The sequence below is a fragment of the Canis lupus genome, chromosome 28, assembly GCF_048164855.1.
Source record: "Canis lupus baileyi chromosome 28, mCanLup2.hap1, whole genome shotgun sequence".
NCBI lineage: Eukaryota > Metazoa > Chordata > Mammalia > Carnivora > Canidae > Canis > Canis lupus.
The window spans coordinates 1,969,088-1,996,524 of NC_132865.1; the positions used below are offsets into that span (position 1 = coordinate 1,969,088).

The window sequence follows — 27,437 nt, forward strand, 5'->3', positions numbered from 1 at the left end:
CGTCAAGAGACCCAACCAAGCGTTGAGTGCGCTGCAAGCGAGATTCTCTAAGCCCCGACCCCTGGGTGATCTATCTCTACGTGGGATTTTGTTAAAATGAGGATGGGAGTAGAAGAAGAAGGAAAGAAGCCCCAATACCTTCTAATAGTCACGCAAACAAACCAGAGCTACAAGCATTTCCACTTTTAAGTTTTCAGTCCTTCATGCAAATCCTCTACCACGGGCTGAAAGAGTGTCTCAACTACTAGCCACACCACCTAAGATTTCCTCATTTCTAGAGAAGAATCAAAGCATTCGTTCAGGCCTCTTAGACTGGATGGCAAGTACGCGCTCCTCCCCCTGGAGCCCGCCCCAAGGGCAACGTCAGCGTCACACGGCTTATTCCTGTCTCTGCCGCAGGCCGGTTCCAAGTACAATCACCTCGCAAGGCACCTTGGAGGGGGGAAAATAAACTTTTGAAAAGTTAAGGAGAAAATCAGATAGGATTCTTACGGCTAAGACAAAGCTGCTGGGAGCATAAAATAACCAGAGCCGCCCTACAGGTCAGAGGAGCGTGGCCTTGCGGGGAACAGTCAAGGTGGGCCCGACAGCGGCACCACGAGTGGCTGCTGAGAGATGCCAAACGGCCTGCCCCAGTGGGGAAGAAGCCAGGTTCCGGAGCATTCGCAGTCTCCCGGCGTAAGATCACCTGGGCCAGCGGATCCCAACGTACCCAAGTGACATCCATGAGTGGGAAGTTAAGAAGACGTTCACCTAACAAGCCCTGGTACATATAGTGTCCCAGACACAACAGCTTGAACTGACCTCGACCCCATACATTATAATAAAATGCGGCCAGGTAGCTAGACCAGGGTGAATTTTGAGTGTTCCTTTTGCTTTTTTTTTTTTTTTTTTTGAATTTTAAAAGAGTTTATTTATTCATGAGAGACACAGAGAGAGGCAGTCCTTTTGCTTTTTAAGGTCATTAGTTCAGTGGTGAGTGTTTGTAACTTAATTCGAGGTCGCCTTTAACAAGGGGCTCCCAAAATCCATAAAAATGTAACCGGCGGGCTGCAGCGGGTGCCCTGGGCCCCGGAGAGACCTTGCGAACACACCGCAGGCCGGGTCAGGGAAGCGGCTGCATTGCTTGGCCTAACTACTGCTGGGGTTTCCGAGGGTGCCGGCCGCTTTGGGGTCTACAGCTCGGAGGCCGGGGCGCAGCATCCCAGGTGGCTAGGGCCATCCCAGGGGGCCATCCCAGGGGAGCATCCCAGGGGGGCATCCCAGGGGGCACCCCAGGGGGCATCTCAGGGGGCCATCCCAGGGGGGCATCTCGGGGGGGGGCATCCCAGGAGGCATCCCAGTGGGCCATCTCGGTGGGGGGGGGGCATCCCAGGGGGCCATCCCAGGGGGGCAACCCCGGGGGGGGGGACATCCCAGGAGGCACCCCAGGGAGCCATCCCAGGTGGGCATCTCAGGGGGATACCCCAGGGGGGCATCCCGAGGGGGGCATCCCAGGGGGGACATCCCAGGACGCACCCCAGGGGGGCACCCCAGGGGAGCATCTCAGGGGGGCATCCCAGGGGGGCACCCCAGGGGGCCATCGCAGGGGGGCATCATCTCAGGGGGCACCCCAGGGGCATCCCAGGGGGGCATCTCAGGGGGGGCATCCCAGGAGGCACCCCAGGGGGCCATCCCAGGCGGGCGTCTCAGGGGCCACCCCAGGGGGCTTCCCAGGGGGGCAGCGCGCGCATCCCGCCGCACGCCGCCGGGACTGGGGCCTCGGGAGCTGTGACCCGGGTCGCGGGAGCGTCCGAGCGCCGCGTCCACGGAACGGGGGTTCCCGCGCGCCGCGGCAGGTGCACGGCGGGGCGGGGGGCGAGGCTGGCGGCTCGGGGACCTCGGCGACCTCGGGGACCTGGGGGACCCGGGGGACCGCGAGCGCGCTGTGCCCCCGCGCCGGCCCCGCCGAGCAAGCCCGACTGCACCAACTCCGAGTCTTCCGGATGGCGGCGGAGAAGGGCTCGGGCGCTCTCCGGGGCGCTCTCCGGGGCGCTCTCCGGGGCGGCGGGCGGCGGGCGGCGGGGCCGGGGCTCGGAGCGCGCTCGGGGCTCGGGAGCCTCCCGCCGCCCCGCCCGGACACGTGCCCGCGCCGCTACATAGGCCTCGCCGCCGCAGCCCGCAGCAGCAGTAGTCGTGGCCGAGTGGTTAAGGCGATGGACTAGAAATCCATTGGGGTCTCCCCGCGCAGGTTCGAATCCTGCCGACTACGGGGCGGCGGCGCTCCCCGCGCCTCCCTTCGTTTTCTTGCGGCCGACACTGGCCTCCGCTCGGAGGACTTCGCCGCCGCCCCTCCCGCGCCTTCTTTAAGGGACTCGTGCGCGGCGGGGACGCAGCCCGGGAACCCCCGCGGGGCCGCAGGAGCAGCGCGCCAGGGAGGCCCGGAGCCCGGGACTGCGGTTACGACCTGGGTCCGGGAGGGGGAGACCGGGCGCAGCTCGGCGGCCTGCAGCGCGGGGAAGCACAGCGCCGCGGGCTCCCGCAGCAGCGGACAGCTCGGGCCCCGCGCCCCGGGGACGCCCCGCGCGCCCCCCGCGCCCCCCGCGCCCCGCGCCCCCCGCCGCGCGAGCTCCCCGACACCTCGCACGCCCGGGCCGCCCTGGCACCGAGAGCGCATGCGCGGGCGCGGAGCGGGGGGGGGGGGGGCGGGGGGGGGCCGGGCGCGCTCGGCGTAGCCTCGCGTTGCCCCTGGAAACCGCCCGGCGTCGCCGCGACGCGAAGGGGGAAGACGTCACGGTCCAAGATGGCGGAGGGCCTGGACGAGCTCCTGGACGAGGTCGAGTCCAAGTTTTGCCGACCAGGCCCCCTGAGGCGGGGCGCGGCCGGGCGGCCCCGAGGCTGCGGCGGCGGCGTCCTCGGCACCGAGCGGGACCGGGCCGCGGCGGAGGAGACCCTCAGGTTAACAGGCGGGAGGGGGCGGCCGGCCTCGTAGCGCCCGCTCCACGCCCCGGCCCACTGCCCGCCCGCCCGCGCTCGGGCCCGGTCCCAGCCCCGGTCCCAGCCCCCGGTCCCAGCCCCGGTCCCAGCCCCCGGTCCTAGTCCTGATCCCAGCCCCGGTCCCAGCCCCGGTCCCAGCCCCGGTCCCAACCCCGGGCCCGGGCCCGGTCCTCAGCCCCGGTCCCAGCCCCGGTCCCAGCCCCCGGTCCCTAGTCCTGATCCCAGCCCCGATCCCAGCCCCGGTCCCAGCCCCGATCCCAGCCCCAGATCCTCAGCCCCGATCCCAGCCCCGATCCCCAGCCCCGATCCCAACCCCGGTCCCAGCCTCGATCCCCAGCCTCGATCCCCAGCCCCGGTCCCAGCCCCGATCCCCAGCCCCGATCCCAGCCCCGGTCCCAGCCTCGATCCCCAGCCTCGATCCCCAGCCCCGGTCCCAGCCCCGGTCCCAGCCCCGATCCCAGCCCCGGATCCCAGCCCCGATCCCAGCCCCAGATCCCAGCCCCGGTCCCAGCCTCGATCCCCAGCCTCGATCCCCAGCCCCGGTCCAGCCCCGATCCCAGCCCCGATCCAGGCCCCGATCCCAGCCCCGGATCCCAGCCCCGGTCCCAGCCCCAATCCCAGCCCCAGATCCTCAGCCCCGATCCCAGCCCCGATCCCCAGCCCCGGTCCCAGCCCCGGTCCCAGCCTCGATCCCCAGCCTCGATCCCCAGCCCCGGTCCCAGCCCCGATCCCAGCCCCAATCCCAGCCCCAATCCCAGCCCCGGATCCCAGCCCCGATCCCAGCCCCGGATCCCAGCCTCGATCCCCAGCCTCGATCCCCAGCCCCGGTCCAGCCCCGATCCCAGCCCCGATCCAGGCCCCGATCCCAGCCCCGGATCCCAGCCCCGGTCCCAGCCTCGATCCCCAGCCCCGATCCCAGCCCCGGATGCCAGCCCCGATCCAGGCTCCGATCCCAGCCCCCGATCTTCAGCCCCGATCCCAGCCCCCGGTCCCAGCCCCGGTCCCAGCCTCGATCCCCAGCCCCGATCCCAACCCCGATCCCAGCCCCGGATCCCAGCCCCGGATCCCAGCCCCGGTCCCAGCCCCGATCACCAGCCCCGATCACCAGCCCTGATCCCAGCCCGGATCCCAGCCCCGATCACCAGCCCTGATCCCAGCCCGGATCCCAGCCCGATCCCAGCCCCGCCCCCCGGGACGTGGAGCCCTATGCGCCCCAACAGGAGGCCGGGGCATCGCCTCCCCCTGCGGCAGCCCTGGCCCAGGAGCTCGCCCGTGTCACCCCGGGGACCCCGAGGTGGTGGGGGCAGAGGTGCGGCCTCGCCCTCCCCGGGCCCCCAGGAGCTCGCCCCGCCCCCACCCCGGGGCACCCCGGGGACCTCGCTCTGACCCGCACTGTCGGCCTCTAGCCTCGTTGGGTTCCCCCCTGCCCCCCAGGCTGAATGATCCTTGGGCCTGTTAGTGGAGAAAACGTTTCCCTTCTATTGGGTCGTTAGCTGTGTTGTTGGCTTTTTTTTAACTCAGAGAATTAAATGAGATTCAGTTGATGATAAATAGCTAATTATTATGCACACCGTATTAATCCAACCACCTACCTTCTCCCCGTGACCCCCAGGTAAGGTCCCAGGAGCCCTCAGGCATCCAAATTGAAATTTGAGGAGATTTCCTAAGTATTCTGGGTTTTGACCCAAAAAACTACCTAGCACATCTGTCCATCTCTTTGATAAAATCATAAAGTAATAAGGCTTCCTTTTCCCTCTCATTTTCTCCTCCATCCCAAAAGGTCAGAATTCTTGGCGTCAGAATAAATATTGTCCTTCAAAGTGATGAGTTGGGAGCCTCGGCCGTAACCGTGTTGGAAATGTTTGAAATCACACAGAGGCAGCTTTGGAACAGCCCAAGAAAGCCCTCCCTGTCAATATGTGCGTGCATCTGTGGTTTGGTGTGGTCTAGGTGGTGTGTGCATGGTTGCCCGCACGTATTTACCCGGCAGCGATGGTGCGGGCTTTATCACACGTGGCCTCTCATGGCATTTGTTTATAAAAATTGACCCCTGGAAGATAAAAACATTGAGAAGGTGCTAAAGTTCAGGAACAGGTTCTAAAAATGAGTTGTGTACTGGGCAGCGTTGTAAAAATCAAGTGTAGACCCAACTAAAGGGACTGACTTTGAAGGGTCAGAGGCTTCCTGGACTGAACGTTTATGCAAATATCACCCTCCTTAATTTGTCCGTGACTGTCCCTGTGCTGGAGGTCTCTGTACTCACTCCTGGTACATATGCCATCGTCATCCCACCGCCGTGTTACTCTGCGATTTCTTTTCTTTTTATTCATTCCTTAGGCGGATGGAGAGAATTTATCAAAGAGCCTTCATCTTAGGAGAACTGGGGTGCCCAGGGATGGGATGTCTCAGAGCAGGAGGCCCAAAATGGGAAGGGCTGCCAAGGTGGATGCTTTTCAAGAGCAGGCCCCTTTATGCCTCTCCGTAGCCCGTTCCTGCACTGCTAACATCCATCCACAATGTTTCTAGCCTCCTGTCCCACCTCACCACATCAGATTGCTCAGTAACACCAGTAACACGTTTATAAATGTTGTAGCAGACCAGTACTGTTGTTGTTCATTTGGTAATGTAGTTATAAAGGTAAATCATGCAAAAAACAGCAGCAAAAGCCCTAAATCTAATACCGGAATACAGTCCCTATCGGGTATGTAATCTCAAACATAAAAATTTTATCCTGAACTAAAATTGGTATTTAAAAATTAGAAACCGATTTATATTATGAATTTATTATAATAACAAGAGACTACCTGCCAATTGTATGGCGAGGTAGCCAGTATCTCTTCCCTCCCTGTTAGGAAGTAAAATACTGAAGTTTCCTCTTAAAATGATAGGCCTGCAAATAATAAAATAAATGAGCATGCTGCATCTGGATAGCAAGAACAACTGCTAGTGCAAGTGGTCCGAAACATTCACGAGTTGTTGAAGTGCTCACAGTGATCAAGAGGGGTGCATGATTAGTTAAAAAAAAAAAAAAAAAAAAAATGCTATAGGTTGAACTGCAATAGGACTAAAGTGTTTCAGGATGATACAGATGGGAATATTTGTAGATAATATAGCCTCCTAGATAATAGCTACAAATAATAGCCAACATTTATTGAGTCCTTTCTATATGCTAACTGCTTTGTATGTGTTGTTTCATTTACTCTCCCCAACCCTATGAGGTGAATAATACTATTATCCACCTTTCACTGACCAAACTAAGACTTAGTAGAAGAGTTACTTGCCCAAGGTCATATTTCCAAGTCTGCCAGAATATTGTAAATCTAGATTTAAGCTCTTATATATACCTTTCATATTTAATTGTGACTTTCAATTGTTTGTACCTTTTTACATAGAGTATACCTTTTATTTTTGATAAAAACCATATCTTTAATCAAGATTATAATGTAAGAATAAAGTTGGGGGGAACTAATAAATGTTTATTAACCTTTGATTAAGATTATTGTATTATAAGGACACCTGGCGGGCTTAGTTGGAAAAGCATGTGACTCTTGGTCTCAGGGTCGTGAGTTTGAGCCCCACAGTAGGTGACGAGATTACTAAAAAATAAACAAACTTTAAAAAAGAAAAAGATTATTGTGTTATAGCATCAACAGACAAAAGTATTATACAGTCCTTTAAAATTTGTTGTATGAGTTCTCACTGAAATGATGGCATTCTTCTTTTTTTTTTTATTCACTTCTACCTTAAAGCATAGGCAGTTGTATGCATCATGAGATTGTATAACAGACCAGAATATTATGTAAGTTTGGATCTCTAATAGTGTTCATAGGTTTGATAAAGTTTGAGTGTATCTGATTCTCGAAATCGTGAAACTGCGTGAGGGAGGAGAGCCCAAAGAGTATGTTGTGCAAACTAAAGGAGGAGAGAATTTCAAGAGGACAACTTAGCAGCCTGCTCTCCTAGAAGGAATTGAAGGAATTGGTACCCAACAGGTCAGGTGTTTCTGGAAGATTAAAAGAGGATTGGAACTGAAAAGGGCCATTGAATTCAGTGATGTGGGCAGTATTGACCTTTGAGGGAAGAATTTCACTATCGTTGAGGAATATCGAGTCCGGAGACAGGCTATTACACCTGGAAGAAGTTTTAAATAGTTCTCTAGACCTCCTTTTTACAGATAAGAAACCTGAGGTTCAGAGAGGTTAAATAGTTTAAAGAGGCAACACCTAGAGACAGAGGGAACCAACGTAGGGCACGGGCAGCACCGCCCGGTTAGACTCTAAGCAGTAACTACAGCCTATGATCCTGAGGTTAAGGATTTTCAGAGTGAATACGTTTCTAAAGTTAGAGTCTGGCTAAAAAGCTTGTCTTCTAAAACAAGAATCTTTATGGTCTAATGAAGTTATAAAGCTGATGTGAAGCATCTGTGACATACAAGCTCTGAAAAGAGTTGACCTTGTTTAGTGTTAGGTGCCAGGCTGCCCTAGATTCAATTCCAAGCCTCTCCTCCCACTGGGCGTATGACCTTGAGTGAGTTTCTGAAACTCTCAGTCCCTGCTTCTTCATCTATATTGTGAGTATTCAGTAAATGTTAGCTGTTAAATAGAGGTTTTGTGCAGTAACAGTTGGTACCAGTAATCCCGCGCTGGCTTTCCCTGCGCAAGGTGGAAAGGTAGTGGAGATGCTCTGTCAAGCGAATAGTGCTCTTTTATATATATATAGTGATCGTTTTGATTATATAACCTTCAGCTCCTGTAGCGAAGGGATATGGTTATTTAACTTACAATGGAACTTTTAGGGAAAAAATTACTCATTAAAATTATCTTTGTTTATAATTCTCAGGCTCTACTTATAATTGTATATATTTTATATTCTTTAAATAAGTGGTTGGTGTAATTTAGAAAAGTGCATGCTCAGCTTTCTCTTAAATATAATGCGGAGCTTTAAATGTCTTAAGTGTGAAGATAGTAAAGTACGAATGTGAATTTTTTTACCTGATAAACTACATCTTTGTCTCAACAATCTTCAACTACGTCCATAGAGGGAAAAAAAATAATTAGCATCACATTTATCCTTCTGTTATCAACTGTAGAAATAAACTATTTAAACAAAAATTCTTCTGATACTGACTTTATCTGTACTTAAACTTCATCTGTTTTCTTTTCAGATCAGCAGAAACATTTGAGAAAGAAGATGATCTTGACAGTCTTATTAATGAAATATTTGAAGAACCCAACTTGGACAAAAAACCCGTTGTAAGTTAAGTATTATAAATGTGCAGTAATTCTTTCATTATTTCAAGACATGTTTAGAATAGTCTGAAAATGTTTAGCATGCACAAGTATCTGTAGTCCTTTGAGTTCTGAAAAATACAATTATTTTAAGGCAATTATTCCACTTAAGAGTTGTAGAAGAAATAAAATATTAAAAACTCTCATTAATATGTTTTGCTGTTCATTTCTCAGCAAGAATGAAAAATTTAAAAAGCTATTTAGAGGAGACAGCTCACGGGTAAAGTTGGTTACTTTAATTCTATATTCTAAGAACATTTTTTAAAAGACCAAAAACAGCTTTTATTATAGAAATGTGTTTAGTATCTCAAATGCAGCGTCATTGCTGTTATCCCATGACCCAGTGGGTAAATTGTTAACATTTTCATGTCTTTAAGTGCTTTTGTACATATCAGCTGTATAAAAAGCTCATAAAACAGTATAATAGCCAGCTGTATATTTACCACCCATAGTGAACATACCTCAATGTCTTGTCATATTTGGATTTTTCTTCTAAAGAAATAAAAATTATAGATCTAGTTTAAGTACTCTCCATTAAAAAATAATAATATAAAAATTGTAAAAATTAAAAAGTACTCTCCAAATCCTACTCTGCTGCCTTCCTTCCCAGAGGTAATCTGTCCTTTCCATCGATACCTTAATATTTTAATTGTACTTATATAATCGTAAACCATTTGAAATGATGTCTGCCGCAGTTTGTTTATCCACTTCCCTGGTGATAGACATCTAGATTGTTTCCAGTTGTTGCTTTTAAAAACTGGTGTTGCATCGGATATCTCCACCTTTTCCCCACATACAGGAGTTTCTCTAGGATGTACAAACCTAAGGAAGGAATTGCTAGGTCATAAGGTGTGCTTACCCTTCAACTTTTCTACCCTTTGCCAAAATGTTTTCCAAAATGATTATATCATTTCTATCCTTCTCACCAGCAGTGGATGAGAAGCTGTATACTTTAATTTTTACCAGTGTGGTGGGTATAAAATATACTTGTGAGATTTTCACCGGACACCAAATGGAAGTTGAAGTTACAGAGACCACAAAGAAAAAAGAAAATCTAAGAAATAAATAGAATATCAAAGAGGTTCTTTTAAAGGGGGCAGATTAAAGCACGATAGACTAAAAATCCCTAGTCGGTGGTGGTGGTAAGTACACGGGTGTGAGCCACTTTTATTTTTGTCAGCCAGACTAAAAATCAGATGACTAATAGCTTAAGATCTTTATTTCTCTAAATTTAGCATTTTCAGTTCATAAGCAGGTGGTAAATTAATAAGCTGAATGATGACCTAGGTGATTAACGTGTCAACACAGTAGTAAGGCTGTTGAATACTCTGCAAACAAGCATGCATCATAAATGCTCTTGAATAGCAACGCTGATTTCATAGTAGAAAAGACCAGAGGCGTTCTTGTTATTCATGGATCATCTGAACAATTCGGTGTGTATGTCTGTATGTGAGGAGAAGGAAGAAGAGGAATACTTTGAGGAGAGGGAAGAATTTCTCTGCCTTGACTTTAAGATACACTAATTTGAAATAATAATTCGTACAGTCACAAAGAGGTAAACTTCCATGCGCTTGTTCTGAGCGCTCCCTTCTTTTAGTTATTATATCCCGTTCTCCAGACTGCAAGGGGGTAAACAACCCAAATAAACTTCTGGAGGAGAGCGGGTCTGTGGGAAACACAGACGGGGTGAGGAAAAGAGGGGTCCGTCCCACCATCCAGACGGGATCGTGCCTCTGGGAGTACCGCTTCCTCCCCCCACCTCGCCCCTTCTGTTGAGTGTCTGAAAGCCCCAGAACAACTGCCACCACGTGTGAGCCTGGATGGTACATGGAACGTGTCTCCCCAAATAAAAAGACTCACGCACGTTATTATTTCTCAGACATGCACCAAAAATTTTTCCAGGTCTGTTTAACATCAAATAAAAAGGTTAAGCGAAATAGTAAAATGAAATATTTTTGCCTCCATTAAATTTCTTCACCTACTAGGTAAAATGAAGGCATGTCTCTGCATAGTTTAAATTGCCTTTTCTCCAACTTCCTTCCTTTCCTTGGCGGTGGTCCTAGTATGCGGTTGGTTTATGTTGTTTGGTACCATATACCAGTTAACACTTAATAAATGCTTCCTGATGATGATGGTGTTATGTAACCATATAGGAACTACTGTATGCTTGCGCCTAGGTAGTTCTCCAATTTCCCTTGAATGTCTATTGCTTGATACCATTCCATTTGATCAAAATTAATATTCCTGAAGTTACCCAGGAGTTTGGTTAGTTTATTTTTAGTTCAGGTGAGTACCCTTCACAGCCTTTAAAAATGAGTCTGAGTTAGTTGGTTTTTTTTTTTTCCCCCCTCCTCAATTGAATTTTTCCAGGATGAAGTTTTAAATAGCAGATCCTTCATATTAAATCACTGGACTTAGTATTAACTGAAGAGTTATAAAGTGACTCTAAATCTTTGCATGCTAATAACGGCAATATATCAGTTTCCTAGACTAAAAGCTAGTGGAGTAATTTATAAATTCCTCGGGGAGGTCTACTTCCCTTTTGCCTTTAAAAGGTCTTGATCATTGTTTCTTTTATTTCAGAAACTTTAAAATCATACAAAATCTTTATTGAAGCCATTTGCAAAATATTCTCGTTATAAAATAAAGAATATTTTCATGTTAGAATTCTCCATAAGTTACCCTTGGCCTTTTATTGTTTTGTTTTGTTTTGTTTTTTTAACAGAAATTAAAATCTAAATCTTCAGGTAACCCATCTGTCAGAGCTTCCACTCAAAGCCTTGGTAAGAGGTAAGTTGAGATTGCTTTAGTGAATCACACACGCTAGTGAGCAAACGCTAAGCAAAGTCTAGTAAATTTACCGTTTGAACAACAGTGACGTTGAACAACAAAGCACTGGCTGGCTTTCAGGAGAAAGACCGATAGCAGTATCTTCCCTGTCCTTACGGCCTGTGATCCCTTGGTGTAGAACTTGAATGGAAGATTATTGCTATTGTAAATAATTTTCTGCCATGAAAAAAAAAACTGTGAACAGTTTCTTAAAATTAACGTTCTGTTATATTCTTCAGTGTTTACTTTGTCCCTTGTATTATTTGGCAAACACGTTTTTCTGTGACTCATGTTAACTTCTTGAGTGTTCTGAATGTACAGGTTATATCCAATAATGCAGTGATCCTGGAGTAAATGGCCCTCCTTTGAAATAATTGGCCTGCTCGGAAAAATATACAGTTTGATTATAAGAATATAGAGTCAATGAGGTCAAATTAACTTCTCATATTTTTTTTTTTGTCGTAATTTTTTTCTTCCGTCTGCTGAACTGTCTAGTTGCAGCCCAGTGTACCTTGGTGGGAGCACTGCCCCGTGTGGCATTGGAACAAATACTTCACAGAGGTAGGATGTCAGAAATTGATTCTGTCTCTCTCGGGGCGCCTGGGTGGCTCCGTCCATTAAGCGTCCGACTCTTGGTTTGGCTCAGGTCATGATCTCAGGGTCAGTGAGACCGATCAAGACCGATCGAGGCCTGCGTTGGGCATCCTTGCCCAGCATGGAGCCTGCTTAAGAGCTCTCCTCCCTCTGCCCCGCCCCACACACAGGCACACACTCTCTCTCAGTCCCTCTCTCAAAAATTAAAAAGATAAAAAATGGCCTCTAAGATAGTCCATTCTGGTTGACTTTCAAAGAGCAAATATTTCATGAAGATTTTCTTTTATGTAGTACTTTCTTACATGTACTTTGAATGGGTTCTAGCATAGAAGCGTCTCACTCCAGATGGAAATTAAGTAGACAACATAATGGCCTATTTTACATGATCCTAGCACGTAATACTGATCCATGAGCATTTGCCAATTTGATCCATCAAACCCCTTCCTACTTTGTGCACAGCTACAGGACGAAAAAACACGTACTGTTTGCACATGTATACATAGGTAAATGTATATATTCATGGGTCTCTTCTCCGTCACCATTACAAAGATACCCTCATCATCCAACCTCTTCCTAACACTGATCTGCACCCACAGAAAGAGAAGCATATACCAGTTCACGTGCACATAAAACATTTTATGTGTGAAATACTTTCTGCTGTCTGGAGCACATTTTTATATATGCTTATTAATTCAGCTCCACGGGGGGGGGGGGGGAAGCAAGAAGCAAATAGAGCAAGACTTTTTAACCCCATTTTAGAAATGAGGAAATCGAGACACTGGTGTTAAATTCATTGAACACATATTAATTAACCACCTGCTTGCTGGGTCCTACATCATACATAACGTGAAGGGAAAGTGCAGGGTACGATAAGCGTAGATAATTACCACCCCCCCCCCAAATATGAAGGGTTAGGGAATGCTTTCCCAAGCAAAGAACATTTCATCAGAGTGCAGGATGAAAAATGAATTAGCAAAGAGGGGAAATCATGAGAGCCAGGGGGCACGCAGTGTTAGATGATCCCTGAGCTGGAGTAGCGGAGGGCAGCCAGGTGAACTGGAGCACAGCCGGTGGGGGGAAGAATGGCTCTTGATGGGGCTGCAGAGGTAGTCGAGGGACGTTTCGTTTGGGGTCCTGTAGTCCTCTGGAGGACCTCAGAAAACGTATGTCATATGCAGAGGAAGCCATTGGTCGTTTGGGGGGGGTTGTTTTTGGCAGTTGGGATGGCAATCCTGTATGTGTTTCTGAGAAAAGTCATTTTGGCTGCTGAATGGAAAATGGATTGGAATTTGGAGGGGCAAGACAGGAGAGGAGTCAGCAGGCAGTAGTTAGAGAGCTCCAGCAAAGAGACCACGACGGTAGCTGTGACCTGAGTAGTGACAGTGGCTGTAGGGAAAAGGTGTCATGTTTGCACCATTTAGAACATAGAATGGCTTTAAATGGGTTTAAATGGCTACGGGAAGTAAAAGAGAATGTTGTCAAGAACGACTTCCAAGTAATGTGCCTTCCCGAGGTCGCGTAAATTATCTCAAACCTAGGTCTCAGATTGGCAACTTGTTCCTGGTCCCCCGACCTTCCCAGTATACCAGTTAACAGGGCCGCGTGGTGTTTGCAAAAGGGGAGAAGCTCAGCTGTTTCTGCTGTTGTGGCTGCTGTTTTTCCAGCTGTCCAGACGGCGAGGCTTCTTAGACCACTGTGTAGACTGGACAGGAGGGGACGGACACCCCAGACTATTGGGGGCATTCCCATCATGAACACCTTAAAAATGGTAAAGATTGTGTGTATTAACTGGACAAAAGGACAACACTGTTGGTGCCACCTTCGTATTTGCTCTCCCTCCACATTTTGGAAGAATCCTGACAACTTCCCTTTCACTAGAATCGTGCCCTTTTTTAGATATCCTCTTGTTAGGTAGGTACGGGAGAGAAATATATTTAAGCCCTGAATATGAGCACTGACTTCCATGCCCAGGGCATAAAGGAAATGGAGTCTGTTCTGCCTATTTTCTATGTGTTTTATTTGTTTGATTTCTAGGTAAAGCTCTGGTTTGGGAGTGCTGCTGAATGATTTTAGGGTGTGAGGCCTTGAGTCCTTTATGCAGTTGGGGGGAAGGAGAAAGGGTAGTAGGTAGTAGCAGGAAGCGTGGTGGCATTAATAAGGTATAGATAAAATCAAGGTGTTACTTTCAAGCCATATCGAATTTTACTCTGCTGTTTTGAACTACTTGTAAGACTGGATTATTCCACGCACTGCTACTAATTATGATCTAATAGAGTGAATCGTAGCAGCAGAATGATTTCTTAGCTGCAAGTTAGTTTTATTTTTCTCACAGGGCAGTGTTTGTAGGAAAATGTAGTAGTGTGACTAGATTTGAATAAACTACTAAATTTTAAATTAAATTAAAAAGCTGTATTTAACATTATGGTTGAGATTTTACACATACAAAACATCAGGAAATTCGAAATTATAGTTCCCACACCAGCAGTAATTTAGCCAAATTGCACATATGTATTAAGGCATTAAAGTTAACACTCTGTGCAATCATGTAATAAACTACATATGCATAAGAAAGCAAGTTACGGCAGCTTTGGGAACCATCATTTTGCATTTCCTGAGTCGTGCATTCAAAATCCAAGTTCAAATGTGTACAAATGTAATTGTGTTGGATTTCCATATGTACAAATACAACTCTATAAATTGCTGAGTCTGAGATAAAATATGGAGTTGTTTATGAAATTTGTATAGATTTTGAGTGTTTAGTTATTTTTAATGATTTTTAAAATAAAAAGCATCTGTTTTCAAAGAACTCTTCAGGCCAAAAAATAATTGCAATTTTGAAGTTAACCATATCTGAATGTTAGAGGGAAATAAGTGAAAAAAGTTCTCATGATGGGGTGTTTTAGTTATGTTTTTATTGAAGAATTGAATGCTTATTTCTTAAAAATTAAATTTGAGAATGTATAAAGAGAAAGATAATAATGTTTTCTCTTCTCCTTTCCCACTACCCCTGAGGTAGCCAGTGTTGGCTGCATAGTATATAACCTTCCACATTTGCCTCCATGTTCTTACAAACTTACAAACACCTGTACAGGAAATTTTTTTGGTTGTTTTTATAAAAATAGGCTTATGCTATATATGCTGGCTGGGTACCTTGCTTCGGACATCCCTCTAAGTCACTAGATGAATCTAATTCTCTTTACCAGCTGTCTAATAATCCGTAGCATAAACAGACTGCATATTATTCAGTCTTTTCCCTTTTTAATAGGTATCCAAGTGATATCCTGGTTTTTTGCCACTTCAGCAATTCTGCAGTGCAGTAAAAATTCTTGAGATAAAGGCTTCTAGACTGATGTTTTTCTTTATATGTAATAGGTTCCAAAAAAAATGGGGTTGCTGGAGCAACAGCTAGGGATTATTTTAATTTCAAAATAGTGCTAACCTAAGGTTTTTCCCAAAAGGTTATAGGAATTCACATAGCCACCAGGAATGTCTGAGAGTGCTAATTTTTGTTGACTTAATTGGTTAAAACATTTATTTTATGGTTGCTTTAAATTTTCATTATATTTTGACCATTTAATAACCAGTGTGGCAGGCACGGTTATAAGCACCTTACCAGTGTCAACTCATTAGATCCTCAGAAGAATTCTATGAGGCATATAATTTTACAGATGGGGAAACTGAGTCACAAAGAAGTTACCTGGCTATAGTTACACAGCTAGTAAATAGTGGAATCACATCTGAACCTAGGCAGTCGGTCTGCACAGTCTGTGCTCTTAACGGCTATTCCGTGATGCCTGTATTAGAGCAATTGAATATATTTTAAGTTTTGTTCTCATTTGTAAGCACTCTTGGTGTATAGTATGAGTATTTGACTGTGTGTTGAAAACATTTTCTCCCACTCTGTCACTGGTCTTTTCACTTTGTTTTTGGTACGTTCAAACCTCTTATCGAAGGGCCTGAGTTGCTCCGTCGGTTCAGCATCTGACTCTTGGTTTCAGCTCAGGTCAAGATCTCATGGGTCGTGCAACAGAGCCCCACATCAGGCTCGGTGCTCAGTGGGGAGTCTGCTGGAAGATTTTTCTGCCCCCCTCCCCGTCTACGTGTGCATATGTGCAGGCGCATGCTCACTCACTCACGCACCCACTTTCTCTCTCTCTCTGTGTGATAGAGGCACCCCTGAAAATTTCCGTGGGAAGGGAAGCAATTTAAGTGCCTTAAGTGGAGATCTCCCTCAGACCCAATTTGAAAACCACTGAACTAAAAGATGTGCACATCCCTTTTGTTCTGTATCTGTACAATATGCAGGTGCGCACATGCATGTATAGAAAATGTACATAAAATATATATAACAAATATATCGGTGCATGAGAGCTTAGAGCTTAGTAAAATAGCTTTGCACAGAAATTTAACCTGAGGACTTTTACCTGAAAGATGCATAATCCGTCCTTTCATAAAACATTAATGTTTACTGCTCTGTTGTTTACTCGGTAACCTGTAGTATGTGGTGTATCCTATGAATAATTTCATATTTTCATATTTAGACAGCTGCTAATCTTTAACATACTGTTCTTTTCCTCTGAACAGAGCCTGTGACCGCCTGCGTTGTGTAGCGTGTGATTTCAGGGTAGTCAGCTACGACGACTATATGTGGGACCAGTCGTGCGATTATCTGTTTTTCAGGTATGTGTACAAAGAACTTCACCTCGTGGAAAAAACGTACCGCGTATACTTTGTATTTTGCTATACCGTCTCTCGACGGGCTTGGCAGGACGATGGCCCCCACCTGCATACCTCCCTCATCTCCTCCGCTCCATCTGTCTGCTGTCAGCCTCGGTGGGTGGGGGGGGTGACTTCCAGACGGGAGTATCGTGACAGCCTTCTCACAGCTCTTCTGCCTACAGTCACTTCTTTCAGGCCACCCTTCTCTTGCTGAGCACAAATGCATAACCCTGAGCGTGCCATGCTCTCGCCCTAAATTCTTCCCCTTACAGAATCGTGTCCGGGTTCCTTAGGACAGCACCCAGGACCCTTCACCGTCCAGCCCCCATCTGTCTGTCACCCAGCTTGCCCTTGCACAGTTTACTTTTTGCCTTCACAAGAGTCCAGCTGCGTCAGAGTACCCAGTACTGCCACTCCCTGTGACAGTGCAAGCTCTTCCCTTGCACTGGGAAAGGACACCTTCCCACCACCCCACCCTTTAGTAACCTAAGACCTGGCCTGTCCCTCAGGGCGTACAGTTCACTGCACATCTTCCATGATCCCCTCGCCACTCTGTCAACTTGGGAGTGAATTCATCACATGTGTCCAGGGCACTCTGTACCGCTTCTAGCACTCACTGGAATACAAGATTGAAAATCTCGGGTTGGTACGTGTCTGCCTCCCTCCTTGTGGTCAGTATAGTGTCTTTTTTTTTTTTTTAAGATTTATTTTTATTTATTTATGATAGACATAGAGAGAGAGAGGCAAAGACACAGGCAGAGGGAGAAGCAGGCTCCATGCAGGGAGCCTGATGTGGGACTCGATCCCGGGTCTCCAGGATCATGCCCTGGGCCAAAGGCAGGCGCTAAACCGCTGGGCCACCCAGGGATCCCCAGGATAGTGTCTTACTGGTATTTTTGCAGTTTATACATTCTTATACACTTACTCCATACCCAATTTTAAGATGTTGTAAGTTTTAAAAATGAATCTGAATTGTACATCATATATGGGGCACCCGGATGGCTCAGTCAATTAAGCATCCGACTCTTAATTTCAGCTCAGGTCTTGATCTCGAGGTCATGAGTTCAAGCCCTGCGTTGGGCTCTGTGCTGGGCGTGGAGCCTGCTTAACAAACAAACAAATACATAAGTAAATAAACAAGTAAAAATAGGCTATAAATTATGCTTCACATTTTCAAAAAAAAAAAGAAGAGCTAAAAATTAATGAAGTGTATAAATCATGCATTTTAACCCCCCCCCCATTGCCCAGACCTAGGCCTAAACAAGAATTATATTTTCTAATACAAGCAATCAGAATATATTGCATCTCTTTCTAGAAGCATAAAGAAAAAGGTGAGAGTCTGTGTTCCACACCTCGTCTGGGAGCCGTTCTCTTGTAAATCCACAGGAGTCTCCACGAATCGTTTTTTAAAACTCTTTCACATCAAACCACTTTGAAAAATCCCGTGAAAACTTCGAGACCTCTCCCACACATACAGAAAAATTCAAATATACAAATTCATGGAAAAATTACAGCTTGCGAGGTTTCACATTTCCCAGCCCAAATGAAGCCTAATGCAGTCCCAAACACCCAGGTCAGGTTAGCCCACATTTAATCCCAGAGTTGGAAAGGTTAGCTTTTGATTTCAGGTCTGTTTTGCCATTTCTGACTCCTCTCCATCGTCTTTCTGTCCTAACTTCTGGTTACTGTAATGAGTGGTCAGTAATCCCCCCGTGTCACCAGTGGGAACCATCAATTTTTATACGACGAGCATAGAATAATAGGATGCATATCACATCAGTGCTGTGCTGAGCCCTCGGTGCCTGGGCGGAGGGAGGGAAAAGAGTGAGGTGTTTGGGGGGAAAGCTAGGAAGTGGAAGATTTTCACATCCAGTGGCCCGGCTGTGTGAATGAGGATGCGATGGGCTAAAAGGAAGGCGCGGAGAGAAGATGAAGCACTTGAGGAGGGTGGGGGGTGGTGCTAGCTAAGGAAAGCACAAGTGGGTGGTCACCAAAGAAGGCAAGATAAAAGGCAGACGGGGGTGGGGGGCATTTATTTTTAGTGTTGTCAGTCTGCACATTGGCTTGTCCTTATAAACGACAGAAGTGCGTATCCTAGCTTTGGGAAGTTCTGCAATTTTCAAAAAGTAGTATAAGCTGTAACTTGATCATCCTGCAAAAATAGCTAAATGAAATGCTTTTATTTTTCCTACTAAATCATTTCCTACTAAATCATTCTCTTAATGGGAAATTAGTTTTCTAAGCTTTTAAGATACGTGCTTCCTAAAAAACATTTGAAGTGCATTAATCGGTTTTCTGGCTATCCATGACTCCCCGACTCATAAAATCTCTAATTAAGGATTCAGTCAGCTGTTAAACTTGCCACCATATATTGCAGATTGAATAAAGAAGGTTTAGTTTTCATTTGTGGAGTGTTTTTCTTTCCGATAAAGCTTAGCTTATCCATTTCTCCCCCCAGATTACTGTAACGCTGAGGTGGTCAGAGTCTCAGTTTCCTGAAATCAAACGGTTGCCCTGGAAAATCTCTTAGGTTTTGTTAGGTTCAAAACCTAAATCATGCCTGGATTCTGTACAGCACGGAGTGTGGTGCCCAGTGGCCACCAGAGGGCACCTTGTAGCCTGCCTCCTGTCGCAGTGACCTCAAAAGTAACAGCACTTTGGGTCTCTTTTTAATATGCATACTTTATTTCATCATTTCGCTTTGTGTTTTTTCAGCATTTCACTTTGAATTTTCCCCTTTTCTTCTGTCCTAGAACAGTTACGTAAATTCAGTACATGGATTATCGTGAAAATTATGAATTTCAGTTCGTGAAACTTGAATGAACCCCTGTAGTCTCATTTATAGTAGCATCAGGTCTGATGGTTCTCGTTTTTTGTGATGATGGTCCTGCCCACTCATTTAATTATCTTCACATTATTGACGTTTAAGGCAGGATAGACATTTATTCTGTGGCTAATAGTATATCTGGCTGATAAATAAGTCTATCATTGAAACGAGTGAAAGGTACAATATCAGTTCAACAAATAGAAGCAACAGGTACTTTTTGTCTAGAAGTGAAGAATTGCTATAGGTAACGCACCAGAAGCCTGTTGTCTTTATTCTCTCTCTTTTTTTAAAGATTTTATTTATTTACCCATGAGAGACACAGAGTGGGGGGTGGGGGGGAGAGGCCGAGACCCAGGCAGAGGGAGAAGCAGGCTCCATGCAGGGAGCCCGACGCGGGACTTGATCCCGGGTCACCAGGGTCACACCCTGGGCTGAGGGCAGATGCTCAACCGCTGAGCCCCCCGGGGTGCCCTATCTTTATGCTCTCATCTGCCCCTCACTGGCCATATTGCAGGCTTTTAGAATAAGGTGTAGGTGAGGATCTGAGGTGGGAGATGAACCAGCATCCCTCCCAGTCCTCTCGTATCATCTCTGTAGGACCACCCCATAGTTCTTCACGCAGCCTCTTAGTTCGTTGTGCTGTGGCGGCAGCTTTAGTAAACAGGCCTAGAGGACGGCCACGCAGAAGTACTGGACCCCGAGGAAACAGCATCGGGAAGAACACAGAAGCCCGTCCCCTGGTGTCGGGTGCGAGGACGAGGTTGTGTAGTGCTCAGCTGTTGTCAACATAGGAAAACAAAGCAGTGAGAACTTTTTTTTTTTAAGTCCTTCAGCTCTGAGCAAAGCCAGAACTAAATGAGCAAAGCCAGAGCCAGAGCAAATGTGCTAAAGTCTCCATTCTTTATCACTAGGAACAACATGCCGGAGTTCCAGAAATTAAGAACGAAGCTGGTAAAGAAGCCGGGAGCCCGGGCCTATGCCTGCCAGTGTAGCTGGAGGACTGCCGAAGCCCTGACTGCCCTGCAGGCCGATCCTCAGCTCCGCTGGGTGTGCGGCAGGCACTGAGGGCGCGGAGCTGGGCGCCCGGCTGTCCTCCTCCCGGCTGTCCTGCTCCCAGTTGTCCTCCCGGCTGTCCTGCTCCCGGCTGTTCTGCTCCCGGCTGTCCTCCCGGCTGTCCTCTTCCCGCTGTCCTCCCGGCTGTCCTGCTCCCGGCTGTCCTGCTCCCAGCTGTCCTGCTCCCGGCTGTCCTCCTCCCGCTGTCCTCCTCCTGCTGTCCTCCCGGCTGTCCCCCTCCCGGCTGTCCTGCTCCCGGCTGTCCTGCTCCCGGCTGTCTTCCTCCCGCTGTCCTCCTCCTGCTGTCCTCCCGGCTGTCCTCCTCCCGGCTGTCCTGCTCCCAGCTGTCCTGCTCCCGGCTGTCCTCCTCCCGGCTGTCCTCCCGGCTGTCCTCCTCCTGCTGTCCTCCCGGCTGTCCTGCTCCCGGCTGTCCTCCTCCTGCTGTCCTCCCGGCTGTCCTGCTCCCGGCTGTCCTCCTCCCGCTGTCCTCCCGGCTGTCCCCCTCCCGGCTGTCCTGCTCCCGCGGGGGCGAGGTGCAGGGCAGTAGCGCGCCCCTGGAGACGGCCGGAAATCCCCCTAATGACTCCACACGATGGATTCCCAAAGACCAGGAGGACGGGGAGACCGCGTGCTTTTACGCTTTGAATTCCTTGTTTCTGCCGCGGGGCCATTTCACTTAGGAAGGAAGGGAGCAAGGCGTCACATGCCCGGCCGGCCCGTCTCCTCGTACGTGGGACACTCCTTCCGCGCTTCACACCGATACGTAGCGGCCACCGGTCAGCAGGTGCAGGAGCAGCGGCCGCTGACACCCTCGGCCGCGTCCTTCCCCTACAGCCCTCGGAGAGGGTAGAGCCCGGAGCCGGGCAGCGAGACCCGTGAGGGGCTGCGAACATCGTCTCCTCCAGCCAGAGACCGAATCTCAGGCGGGCGTCACCGCGATGAGCGGCCACGGGGGGTGTGGGCGGGTCGTGTGCGGTGAAGGGGGCCGCTGCCCGCATCTGGGCCCGCCTCGCTAACCCCGAGTGACACTATGCACAAGTGATGAGCGTGTACTCTAGTTTTAGCTTCTCTCTTCTCCTTGGGTTCATTCCGATATCAATAGTCTGCTATTTTAGTAAATATTCACTTACATGTAAAAAACTTTTTTCGATGTCCCTAAAACCACAAGGAAAAAAATCTGAATATGAATAAACCCTTACTGGATTTTTCCCCCAAGTGCTTTTCTCGACTTTGGCGCCCACCATTCCACCAAGCGAACAGCGAGTAACCTCTCTCCGCAGGCGGCCTGTTGCCCGACGTACTGGTAGAGGAGCGGTGAGGAGACCGAGCGGAGGGCGACGGGCAGGGAGCATGTCGTGCTGCTCCTCGATGGCGCTGAGCCTGGAGGGGCGCGACGGCAGTCAGTTACCGGGATGTCACCAGGTCCCTGGCAACTCGGGGCTTCCCAGCCCTCCGAGCCTCCCTCCTGCCCGCGTCCTGCCCGCGTGCGAGGGGAAGCCCTAACGTGGGGCCCACGGCGTGGCCCAGGGGGTGCCCAGAGCCAGGGCGGGATTGCTTAGTCCTGTGCCCACCCCGCCCAGTCCCCCCACCGGCACGACGAGGCTGAGCCCCTAAACCCGTCTCCTGACCGAGGCGCACCTGCTCACCCGCGCGCCGGCTCTCGGCAGCCCAGCCCGGCAGCGGCGCGGTGGCCCCTGGCTGGCACAGGCCTAGGTTTCTGTACTGACACCAGGTACACATTTTTACCTTTGAATAAAAATGTTTTCCTCTCCAAGATTTTACCTCCGTGTAATTCTATGAGAAGCGAAGTGATTTGATGGAGGAGCCATTCGTCACAACGATGTTTTCCTTTTATCCGAATGAGCGAATTTACCAAACCGTCGATTTGACGATACCGTCTTCTCCTTTACCGTTGCATGACCACCCTACACGTCGCCTACATTGCTCACGTTTGGCGTCCCGCGACCCAGTTACCCAAGGCCAGAAGTGTACACGTGGGCTCACGTCTTTGTCGGCAATTTATAGGCTTTTCCATTTCGCTGTACACTTTCCAGCCTAGAATGTAGAAAGAATAGTATGTCTCTATGCAAATGGGTAAATTATTACCGGTTGTGATTTAAGCCAAAATGCAGCTGTCTGAGGAAGAGAGCAGAAGGTTACGGTCTCTGATGAACTAGAATTCCCAAATGCAGAGTCTATAAAACTTTCGAGAGGTTTTGCGTGTTTGTCCTCAGTATCTGTGATAATTTTCTCCCTTAGCAACGACCTGTTCTTCGTCAAGCGAGGGAGCTGCTTTCTCTGAACTGCTTTATACTCGGAGACGCTTGTCCTGCCTGGAAGTGAGCAAACAATGAGTAGCTTTCTTCTGTATCCACTTTTTTTCACTTGATGGTAAAATATTCAAGTGGGGATTCATTTGGGCTAATTTTGGTAATTTCTTCTAAAAATGTCCATAGAAGAGTTTCAGACCATCGGTTAAGCAGAGAGGGTATTTACTCCCGTCGGGGAGGAGAGCCTGCCAGGAGTCTGCGTGTGCGTACACGCGTGTGTAAGAGGGCTCTGGCGTTGTTCCTCTGGCCGACGGTTTTCCTCCACAGGACCAGTTTCCTTCTGTCCCTTGTCCCGTAGCCTGCGGCCCTGGGTGCCCGCCGCCGCCACCACCGCCACCGCTCTCCCGAGCACCGTGGCGACACGTACAGTAGTGTGCCCTGTCACCTTGGTATGCAGCCGTCCCTGCGTCAGCCGACAACGCACCGTAGACCAACCCAGGAGCCGAGGGGAGCTCGGGCTTGGCCTTTTTCTCCACCCGACCCTGAGTGCACCCCTGCCTCCCCTCGGCGCTCCCGTCACCCTCACAGCACCCGGGGGAGCCGGTCGCCCCACCGTCCCCGTCCTCGTCCTCAGATCGTCGGTGCACAGCACGGTCAGCGGGGAGTCCGGCGACCAGGACCGCGGGCAGCACCCAGTGGCCGCGGCGCTCTTCTGGCCTGTGCTCCCGGTGAAGGCTGCTGCCGGCCTGGCCTGCGGGGTCTTCCGAGGAGTAGCATCCCCGAGCCTCCCCCCAGCAGCCTCCTCCCTGGGAGCCTCCTCCCCGGGAGCCTCCTCCCCCAGCAGCCTCCTCCCCCAGCAGCCTCCTCCCCCAGGAGCCTCCTCCCCCAGCAGCCTCCTCCCCAGGAGCCTCCTCCCCCAGGAGCCTCCTCCCCCAGCAGCCTCCTCCCCAGGCCCAATGGCCCAGAGCCAGGGGAGCTGGGCTCCTCTCTGTGCTTCCTCCAGGCCTCCTCCTCCTCCTCTTCGTGTCCGTGCTTTCCTTCCTCCTCATCCTCTGGCTCTGGTTCTTGCTCTCCCCGTCCTTGTCCACATGGCTCGGCCTCTTGCTCCAGGCCCCGGAGCTGAGCGTCCACGTCTGCATCCACGAGGCGCTCCCCGGCCTCCTGTAGCTCGTCCCCTTCTCCTCGGTCTTTCAGTCGTGAGCTCCTTTGGCCATTTCTCTTCTTTCTTCCCTTCGAGCCCCCCTCTTTACTCCCAGGCTTCCTTCCCGTCTCTGTGTTCCCAGTTCCCTGCTCTTGGGAAGAAGCTCCCTTCTTTCAGAGTCTTTGTTCACATTTTCTTCGATCATCTGCATCTTCTTCATCGTCCTTCAGCCCTGCTCCTGGCCCCCCCCCTCCCCCCCGCGGTTCCTCTCACCATCTCTGCTCTTCGCCCTCCATCCACTGCGGTCCTTATTCCGACCTGAGCTCAGTCGCAGGCCCGGGCCCGTTGCCCTTCCCGCTCCCGTTCACATCCCTTCCCTCTTCCTCTCTGTCCTTTATCGACTTCCTTTTCCACTTCCTCCCTGCCTGTCCCCCAGTTTCTTGTGTGTGTCTCTGAATGTGCTGATTTCTTGGGATATCAGGTCTCTCTGGTTTTCTCCCATTCCTACCACTTCTATCGTCCTCTGTGGTAAATGGGTACTTGGTCAGTGAGGCCTGGAGAAGTGTCTGGAAACTTCCTCCTTCTCTTTCCTCCTCCCGGGATGAGAGTCAGACTCTTGTGAGCGGGCACCGAGCTCCCCAGAGATGCGTGTATTCAAACGTCAAAGGCCCTTTGACCATCTGATCTTTCAGTCTCCCCACGGGAGGTGCCTGTCGTTGCTGACAGTGTGGCCCAGCCTTCGCTCCAGAAGCTGCTTTGCTTCCCATTCACCAGTGCGCCTTCGTCCTGGCATCAGCTCTAACAAGCAGCTTCTACGCTCCATAACCTGGATGCAAAGGGGGCAGTTCCGGCTCCGTGAGCTCCCAAATCCGAAGGCTGAAGCTGCCCGGATGCCCCTGTACCCCCAGCTCAAGGCCAAGGCGCACTTAGCAGCCAGTTGTCTTATGAGCATGTCTGGAGCTTTCTCAGACGTGTCACCAACAAAAGTCCTATTAGCAGGACCACAATTTTCATCATTCTCCTTCATCTTGAAGCCTTGGTGATCCTTTCTTGTTCCCAAATGCCTTCCAACCACCGACACGCGGGCCCTGAGCAGCCGTGATGTCCACTGGCACAGGATCCCTTGAGGCCCCCGGACGTGCAGGGGGAGGAGAGTCCGGCGTCCGTGGGGGTCAGACCCCTGACGGGAGCGCGGGGATCCCAGGAGGGAGGGCAGCGGTCTGCCAGCGGGGGGGTGGCCCCGGCCTCACGGCCTCTGGGCCCCGGGTCACGCGAGGGCTCTGCCGCTGCCCCCAGGTGTGTGCACATTGCTGGCCTCACGCGGGCCACGCGGGCCAAGGCCACACTGCGGGCAGCCGCTGGGCCAGCGGGGGTGGACGGAGCCACTCCACGTGCAGAAGGGCGAGCCCTGCGGGTGTGGAGGCGCCCACGCGGGCCCTGGACGGGATTCGGGACGCCTCGCACCCCTTCTTTTCTCTCGGACCAAAGAAGTTGGCATCAGACTCTGCTTCTGAATTGCCTTCCCTCCTTTTCTCCATGATCTGATATTTTAAAATACGGAGTAAAAAAGGGGTTTGTATCCAATAAGGACCGTGACGAGCTTAGCAGTGACTTTCAAGTGCTGACTTTTCTCCATTGTTACGTTTTGTTTTGTTTGTTTGTTTTTTAAGATTTTATCTTTAAGGAACTTCTGTGCCCGACATGGGGCTCCGCAGCCGCACGGCCTACCAACCCAGGCAGCCGGGCGCCCCGCAGGTGCATTCTTAAAACTTAAAAAAAATACCTGCCAGCCAATGTTCCGTTAGTAATCATCTTTCCATATTATTTAAAATAGTTCTTGAAGGGAACAAAAAATCCCAAATATGCAGTCTCTCTCTCTCTAGAGCTCTAATATATTTATTTGGGTTTGTGACCATGTTCCGTGCCGTATTTTAGAAGTTGCGTGGTCATATGGGTATATATGGGGTTGTGGTTGTTAATTTTGTTTTCAGACTTTCCCCAGACGCCTTGAGATAATAGGTGACGATGGGAAATGTTACCGAATCAGAGTTGAGTCACGTCCCTTGGAAAGTTACTTAACCTTTTGGGCCTCATTCGCCCCATTTATACGAATGGTGAAACCTCTTTTATCAGCCTATTGTAAGGATTACATTATATGAAAAGTGACTGGCATGGCATTCAGGTCACAATAAATGCCTAATAAACGTTTGTTCTTTTTCCTTCTGAAAATAATACCGTCTAAATCAAATAGTGCCACAGGTTCGGTACAGCAAAGCGCTTCATTCCCTAAGCATTACTCATGAGAAAAGCAGCTACGTGCTCGTCTTTATTTCACAATGAGTTAAGTATAAACCCAGCCAGCTTTATTTTCATATAACCTGACGCTAAAACGCCCAAAAACAAAACGAAAAGCCCGTCCCGGTAGCCTCCTCTCCCTGTTTAACCCTAACTGCTGGTCCCGCGGCATCTGGGCCTCCTCGGCTCCCTCCGCTTCCAAGCAGAGGAGCGCTGCCCGCTCTCGGGGTCCCCGCAGGAGGGCCCGCGTGCTCACACCTGTTTTCGTAAACCAAGGACATCAACCTCCTTTTCCACCATGCGGGTGTTGGGACCGATGGTGCAACGTGGGTCAGCGGGCTGGCCCCCCACCCGGCGGCTCCAGTGTAACGGCACAGGCACTTGGCAGGAGACAAGGCCAGTTCCACTTCAGAATGTCCCTGAAGACAGTGAAAACTACTGACTTCATTAATCCGGGCCTCCAAGAACGTCTCTTTCTCCTACACTGTCTAAGTGGGGAGGACACAGAAAGCACCCGTGCAATTGAGTTGTGAGCTGAACAAACCACTTTTTTTGTGAATTCATTCTCGTGTGAAACAACAACAGCTGTACAGGGGGGACCCGGGTGGCTCAGCGGTTTAGCACCTGCCTTCGGCTCAGGGCGTGACCCCAGGGCCCCCCGGGATCGAGTCCAACATCGGGCTCCCCGCATGGAGCCTGCTTCTCCCTCTGCCTGTGTCTCTGCCTCTCTCTCTCTCTCTGTGTCTCTCATGAATAAATAAATAAAACCTTCAAAAACAGAAAAAGAACAACAGTTGTACGCATTCAGACTTGAATACCTGACATACATTTTCTCAAAAAATTAACTAAGTGAGTCACCTCCAGGAAAAAAAAAAAAAAAAAACAACCGCCAGGGCTTGTTGCCAATGATAAAAATCAAATCTTCAAGCAAAAATAAGGATTCTGGAAAACATATCGACCACTGTGAGTGTGATGTCTTCCCCGATACGTAAAGACTTTGCTGACAAACCCAGTGATAGGAACAAGTGGTTTTTATTTTTCCATCCAAATAATGCAATGCGACAACACTTAGAAGATCTGCACAATTCACATTGCTAAATGACCAATGCATGATATTACAAAACTTTGCATTTAAAATAGAAGGCCGATGATCTTTATGCGACACAGAACTACACGTTCACTGATGTGATTTCAGCTTCAAGTAACTTTAAAAAAAACTCGCACCAGTCAAGTCCTGAAGAGCCACAGCCACCTGGGCAGACGATGAAAATACTCTTCCCTCTTCAACTACGCGTCTGCATCAGGCTGTCTTTTCTCCTAAGGCTTCAACCAAAACAAGATCCCAAGAGCAAAGGCAGCAGGAGCTATGAGAATCCCGATGTCTTCCATCCAGTGAGAGATTGAAGCGATATGTTTGTGGTGGAAAATGCTCATTTTCATAGAAA

At 49.4% G+C, this 27,437-nt stretch overlaps 1 protein-coding gene and 1 non-coding gene across 4 annotated transcripts; both read left to right on the top strand.

Annotated features, from left to right (window-relative positions):
• Positions 1-2,169: 2,169 nt before the first annotated feature.
• Positions 2,170-2,251, top strand: TRNAS-AGA (transfer RNA serine (anticodon AGA)). The gene has a single exon. It is a non-coding gene; the product is annotated as a tRNA-Ser (tRNA).
• A 531-nt stretch (positions 2,252-2,782) lies between these two features.
• Positions 2,783-21,501, top strand: CFAP418 (cilia and flagella associated protein 418). 3 transcript variants are annotated; one of them, XM_072803841.1, is made up of 6 exons: positions 2,783-2,937; positions 8,141-8,228; positions 10,990-11,054; positions 11,589-11,654; positions 16,272-16,367; positions 20,145-21,501. In XM_072803841.1, exons 1-6 carry the CDS (start codon positions 2,783-2,785, stop codon positions 20,296-20,298), a joined length of 624 nt encoding a protein of 207 aa, XP_072659942.1. In that variant the 3' UTR covers positions 20,299-21,501. The 3 variants fall into 3 exon arrangements, with proteins under 3 accessions (XP_072659942.1, XP_072659945.1, XP_072659943.1); XM_072803844.1 differs by lacking the exon at positions 20,145-21,501 and adding an exon at positions 16,916-17,081; XM_072803842.1 differs by lacking the exon at positions 20,145-21,501 and adding an exon at positions 16,679-16,909.
• Positions 21,502-27,437: the final 5,936 nt, after the last annotated feature.